The 6547-nt window shown below is 52.6% G+C and overlaps 1 protein-coding gene across 1 annotated transcript; it reads right to left on the minus strand.

Moving 5' to 3' along the window:
* Window positions 1-3649: 3649 nt before the first annotated feature.
* Frat1 (FRAT regulator of WNT signaling pathway 1) lies at window positions 3650-6226 on the minus strand. The gene is given in 3 exon segments (XM_027407322.2): window positions 3650-5229; window positions 5231-5709; window positions 5712-6226. Coding segments are annotated over 3 exon segments (987 nt in total). The 5' UTR covers window positions 6013-6226; the 3' UTR covers window positions 3650-5022.
* Window positions 6227-6547: the final 321 nt, after the last annotated feature.

Genomic DNA, 6547 nt, shown 5'->3' on the forward strand with positions numbered 1-6547 from the left:
CATTTTGCAGATGAATTATTGACATAATGAGGTTGTGGACCCTGCCCCAAAGCACACAGCTAGCCTCAGAGAACTGCTTGCTGAGCCCAGCTCTTGTTCCCTGTGTCTGGGAGAAAGTCAAGGGCAGGTCATTTGCGCTCCCTTTAAATATGGATGCAAACACTGCCCAGGAGAGTTTTCCTTCTTTGCCTGTACCAGCTTTCACAGCATCATGTGGAGGGCACCTCCATCTCTAGATGAGGCAAAGCTCTCTGGGGCTGACGTTCTGTGATTACCTAGCATTGGTGGAAAGGGGGAAAGCGCTAATTGAGTGAGTTAGTAATTTGGTTGCCAAGGTAACTCTTTTCTGATTGGAAAGAAGGGATCACAGGGTTCAACACAGACTTTGCTGGATAGGAAAGTGTTGTCTGATCTTCACTCCATGTTCCTGCTTCTAAGCTGGAAAAAAAAACTGGGGGAAAAAAAGATAAAAATTGAATTCAAAGAGCATTTAAGTCTGGTTTAGGATGATCTTAGGATGGCAGACTTTGGAGTGGTCTATATGCCTTTCATTTATCCAAACCATTTATTTGCTCATTGATTAATTTTAGTTTTTTTGTTTCGGTTTGTAGCTTTGGCCTTTTATTTCACCTGAGCATCTTCTGTAGCCTGCTGTCTTCACAGTTGGCAGATTTTTCATAAGAGTGGCTACAGTGGGAAAGGGAGGGAGCCCAGGTGGTGCTTGCCTAGCATACATGAAGCTCTGGATTCAACCCCCAGGACTCAATAACACATGCTATCCCAGGACTTGGGAAATTGAGAGTTGGTCAAGAGTTTGAGATCATCCTCTCTCATGAAGCAAGTGGAAGGTCAGCCTGGGCTACATGAGACCCTATCTCATACCTGACATTCCACAGATCAATCTGGGTAGTTGGGACAGCACTTCCCAGGGTTCCAATGTCAAGGTTACCAATATGGACAACCACCAAGTTACCATTTACATGCAGGCCTGCCCAGTAAACAAAGTTTTGGACCCTTTATGTAGTGTGGAGAGTCTGGAAAAAGGCCTGAGTTGACAGCCCAGAAATCTGGCTACTAGACAGACAGACTTGATCAATGACTTTAGAGAATCACTCTTTACTGCCCATGCTCCTGGTCTGTTGTTCTATCTAGAGAATACTCTGATATGATTGGGTGTATCTCAGTAGTAGAATATTTGCTTAATTTTCTTGAAACTCTGGGGTTCAACCTGCCAGACAGTGCAGTTCTAATGCCATTAATCATTTATATACATTATGACTTATTCTAGTCTAAAAAAGGATTCAAGGGTGAATAGTAGAACTTGGCAAGGTAAGTTTTTTGTTTGTTTTTGTTTTTGTTTTTCGAGACAGGGTTTCTCTGTGGCTTTGGAGGCTGTCCTGGAACTAGCTCTTGTAGACCAGGCTGGTCTCGAACTCACAGAGATCCGCCTGCCTCTGCCTCCCGAGTGCTGGGATTAAAGATGTGCGCCACCAATGCCCGGCAAGGTTTGTAATTTTTATTTACTTACCTTCTATTAAGTAGGTACCTTTTGAAGAATCTTAGACTAGAGAGAAAAAATGGGCTGCATTTTGTCATATTGCCAAGGCTGCTCTCAAACTGTGGGGCTGGGGACTGGAGAGGTATCTCAGTGGTTAAGAACAATAGTTGCTCTTGCAGAGGACCTGAATTCGGTTCCCAGCACCTACACAGTGGCTCAAACCATCTGTAATTTCAGTTCCAGGGGATCTGAACCCCTGTTCTGACCTCTGAGAACAGCAGGCATGGATGTAGCACACACACACACACACACACACACACACACATATATATATGTATATATAGGCAATAAAATAAATCTTAAAGATAAAAACAAACTCCAGGGCTGACTCCCCTGTTCTGCTTGGGCCTCCTGGGTGGTTGGAACTACCTGCATGCCATTGTGTTTACCTTGGCAGGTGAGTCTGTAGTGTGTAATTCAGGGCCATGTATATTCTAGGCAGGAGCTCTACCATTGATTTAGGTCCTCAGCCCTTGGCAGGATTTTTATAGAAAGGTTTGTACAACTATTTTATCCCCCTTCAGAAATAAAGGGTCCTATGTAGCCCAAGCTGGCCCCAATCTATAACTGACAAGGATGACCTTTAACTCCTGACTGTGCCTCCCAAGTGCTGGATTATGAGCATGTACCAAATCTAGTTTCTGTTTCATTTTTCCAGGGTGAGCTCTGGCTGCTTATTTATAAGCATGGTCTCATTCTATAGCCCAGGCTGGCCTGGAACTTGTAGCAATCCTTCTGCCTCAGCTTCCCAAGTGCTGGGATGTAAACATTAACTACCATGCTTGGCAGCACTCTTACTATAAGAAGCCAGCTCTTGCTGGCTGGTGGTGGCGGTGCACACCTTTAGTCCCAGCACTCCAGAGGCAGAGACGACAGATCTCTGTGAGTCCAAGGCCAGCATGGTCTACAGATCAAATTCCAGGACAGCCGGGGCTACAAAGAGAAACCCTGTCTCGAAAAACCAATTAAAAAAAAAAAATCTAGCCCTTCAGTGTATCAGCATTCAATCCTGGCCAGTTTGGGGTTGGAAAGCTCTGGATTGCTCTCAGACCTAGATCTCTGAGAAGTTCATCCAAAACTATAGACTCTGGCTTACCGGCTCAGGGATATGCCCACATCAGAGCCCTGGACCACTGTGCACACATGTTCAGCACTGCCCCTTCCTTGTCTTCGAACCTCTATACTCGTTCTCCCCTTGCTGGAGTTCTGAAGAGACAGTGTCTTATGTATTTAAGATGTAATGGTACATTGAGTCAAAAGAGAGTTGACAACTAGGGCACAAGACAGAGAGCATCCCCAATGAGCAGGTTTTGTTGGATGAAAAATTGAGGACCTCAGTCACCTGGCTGCTTAAAGCCAGTTCTGGAAAGGAGGGGCTAAGGGCCACCTACCATTTTCTAGTACACAAAGGGCAGCCATCACATAGCCCAAATCTCACTGACCCTGCTGCCCAGATGAGGAAATGGAAAAGCCACAGAATTCCAACACTTCCAAAGTCCCTTTCTCACTTCACAGGTGGACTGAAACATGAGGTATCCCTGTCACCCAACTCAGCTTCTTCCTTGAGGGAACAGACTGAAGTATTCCAGACAGGAATAGAAATGGGCGGTTGTGTCATTGCTGGGTCAGAATGGCAGCAAGGGGGAGGAGCTACTTAATAAGATCTCAACCAGTGTTCCTACAATCAGCTCCAAGTATCTTGAGTAGCTCCCGATCAATGGCCCACTGAATGGCACCAGAAGGGAAGGGGGAGGGGCAGTAAGCATCTCAGACTGCAGCCCTGACAACCTGATGGTCTGCCAGGCGTCTTCCTAAGACTTTGCTGTCTCTGACACCCAAAAGGTTTGGTGAATGCGATTGATCCAAAACCTGACCTCACTTTCATTTAATTTCATGCCAGCACCGATACACACCCAGCTGCACAGACCTCGTCTAACTAGTGAGCTGCTCAGACACAAAGGCCTCTAATTACCATCCGCAAGCCAGGCTGACAGGGATTTCAAGTGTTTTCATGTTTATGGAGATCAGAGAAACGTGTTCTGTACATCTTTCCCACTGGAGGGAAGTACAAAATAAAAGCCAACAACGACAACAACAAAAAACCCCAACACATTTATTCAAAAACAGTTATTTCAGTTAAGTTAAAATCCTATAATCAGGACAGCCACAATTCCAGTCACTTCGGTGCGAAGTGTAGATTGGTCAATAGCCACATCTGGATGCTCAACAAGCCACTGACTCCATAAAACTAAAACGAAACGGTCGCTCAGAGTGAACAGAATTTCCAAGCACATCACAAACACAACAGCAAAAAGCCTGCAGCTTTTCCATTTGGAGGGTCACATTTTCTACTCGGTTTCCTTCACTTACAAAGGCGAGCTGGCACAGCTGGGGGAGGGTGGGGAGGAGGAAATCAACTCCCTCTATCCAGGGAATTGCAGCTGTTATTACAAATGGCCCCGAGAGCCCATTATAAGCGGCTGTGTGAGACTGTGTGCCGGGAGTGCCCCTTGTGTAGAGCCGCCCTAGTCCCCCTTCCTGGCCCCTAGGATCCTCAGGCTTGAGCAGGGCAGCAGAGCCAAGGGGGAAAGGTGGTACTGGGGACACTGTCTCCAGGCAGTTTCTGTGCAAGCCGAGAGAAGGGGCAGGGGCGGTGGCCCCAGGCGGGAAGCACAGACACCCAGCACTACCCCGCCCCCGCTTCTCCGGGAGGTAGGGCGCGTGTCCTTAGGGGACTCCAGTATTTGCAAAACAGTACGATCTTCTCCCAGCAAGGCAATTAGGCTAGTCTATGTGCCGGTGCCCCATAACGCGGTGCACACCCAGGAAACAGTGACCTTGAACCCAAGCAGGAACCGGTCGCCTTTAAAAACACTTTAGGAAGGCAGGAGAGTTCAATCCAGGCTTTGACGTACCCTTCCATCGCCCAACACCGCTCACTGCCGCCTCCCACCCCCACGTGTGGTACGACATTCCCTCAACACTCCGGTAACAGCAACCAGTTGCAAAAAAGGTACAGACAGGCGAAAAAATGTTACTTCTACTTAGGCCCAAGAGGGTCCTTTAGTGGTACCGCATGTTTTACATTAAAACCAGCACCGCAAAGACATGAGACGGTCTTTTAACTGCCATAAAATGTTCAAGTGTAGTATTTTGGGGTGTTCCCCGAAACTACATCCATTCTTGTTCCCCCCTCCCCCAAAGTGGATCAGGAAGCAGTCCTGAAAAGTACAGCAAGTAACTGTGATCATCGTCCTTCGTTCCATGGCTGGCTGATCCTGAGAGCATGCACCATGGCCACGTGGTCGCCGGATTGCCACAGCAGAGTCTGCGCGGAATTGCAGCTACCAGGCTGAATTACGCCAGAAAAGGAGTCCTGCTGACAGCCTGCGGTGCGCTCTATAAAATCTGCTTCTTTAAACAAGCCTAAATCCCGGATTTCAAATAATTTGGGGCTCTCAACTTCAGCTACCCCATGAAAATATTTGCGATTTTTCTGCTGTATTCCTTAGCTTATTATCTCGTTTGCAAAGGCTCGAGTCCTCCACCAACCCGGTGCTGTCCTGGGTGAATCCCTTGGTCCCCAGGTACAGGCTGGTGCGGTGGCCACCCTGGTTGTTAGCTGCCAGGGACAAGAAAGTCGTCCCCAGTTCTGTGCCGCGCCCTCCTCGCGCAGTCGCCAGGGTCGCTGCAGGCCGCTCGAGGGCTCCCGGGCGAAGGCGGCTCGTGCACCGGGGCTGACATTGGCCCGAGGAACGGGTGTGCGGGAAGCTTTGCGTGTAGCTGTAGCCGTCGCGAATGTAGCCTGCGCACCGCCTCCTTGATGAGGTTTCCCGAAAGCACGAGCTGCTGCAGGAGCCGGTGCGGGTCGTCGTCGCCGGTGCGGGTCTCGGGCTGAGATCCGCGTCGCTGTTGCAGGCGGCGGGACGCGGCTGCGCTCCGGAGCCAACCTCGCCGGCACGGGCCCGAGAAAGGCTGCGGGGTGCTCGGCTTGCCCGTCACCGGAGGTCCCTCAAGGCCAGGCTGCGGGGGCGGAGGGCACAGCGCCCCGGCGCCCGCGGTGAGCTCCGCCACGCAGTAGGGAGCCGCCCGGCCCCGCACGCGCCCGCGCTCCCCCAGCACGCAGCGCACGGCTCCCGGGGGAGCCGGGCCCCGGCCTCCGCAGGCGCGGACGGTCGCAGCAGCCGCCTCGCCGGGGCCCGGGCCTTGTCCGCCGGCAGCTCAGCCACGACCCGCGGGGGCGGGGGCGGGGGCCCCGGGGCAGCACTCGGCGAGGCCGGGCCGTCGTGCGCCGCGTCCAGCTGCAGCGTCTCGCCGATCTGAGCGATGAGCCGGTCCACGTCGGCCGAGCCGCCCAGAGTCACCGACTGCTGCAGCAGGAGGAAGCTGTCGTCGTCGTCCTCCCCCTCCGCCTCGTCGCCGGCTTCCTCCTCCTCCTCCCTCCGGCACGGCATGGCCCCCCGCCCGGGCCCCCGCGGCTGTGCGGGCGTCGCTGGCGACTCGGCTGCCCGCGGGCTCCGCGGCGGCGGCTGGGGCGAGAGCGGGGCGGAGGCCGGGACCGGGCCGGGCCGGGCCTGAGATGCGGAAGCCGGGGGCCACCGGGCAGCGGCACCGCGCGCCTTCCAGCCGCGGGAGCCGGAACGCTGCCGGCTCGGGTTGATTTGTAAACAATGGGTGACGTCGCGCGGCTCCTACCACTGCGCGCGGCCGGGGGATGCTGTGTCCTTGGCTGCGGGGAGCCTGCTGGGCCAGGGGACCGAGTGGAGCCTAGCTGCCCCCGAGCCTCCTTGTGGTGTCTGCTGTGTGCGAGTGTGTACTGGAAAGCTAATTCTGGTTCGCTCGGCCGGGCCTAATTGGCATTCCACAAGATGGACACCTAGGGGGACGCGATTGGTTTCTTCCACACACAGTCACTTCCACACACTTACACCTCCACACACTCCCTTCAGCACGTCAAGTGGTTTGGTTTAGGCGGTGGCTTTTTTTTTT

The sequence above is a fragment of the Cricetulus griseus genome, chromosome 3, assembly GCF_003668045.3.
Source record: "Cricetulus griseus strain 17A/GY chromosome 3, alternate assembly CriGri-PICRH-1.0, whole genome shotgun sequence".
In the NCBI taxonomy this organism is placed as follows: domain Eukaryota; kingdom Metazoa; phylum Chordata; class Mammalia; order Rodentia; family Cricetidae; genus Cricetulus; species Cricetulus griseus.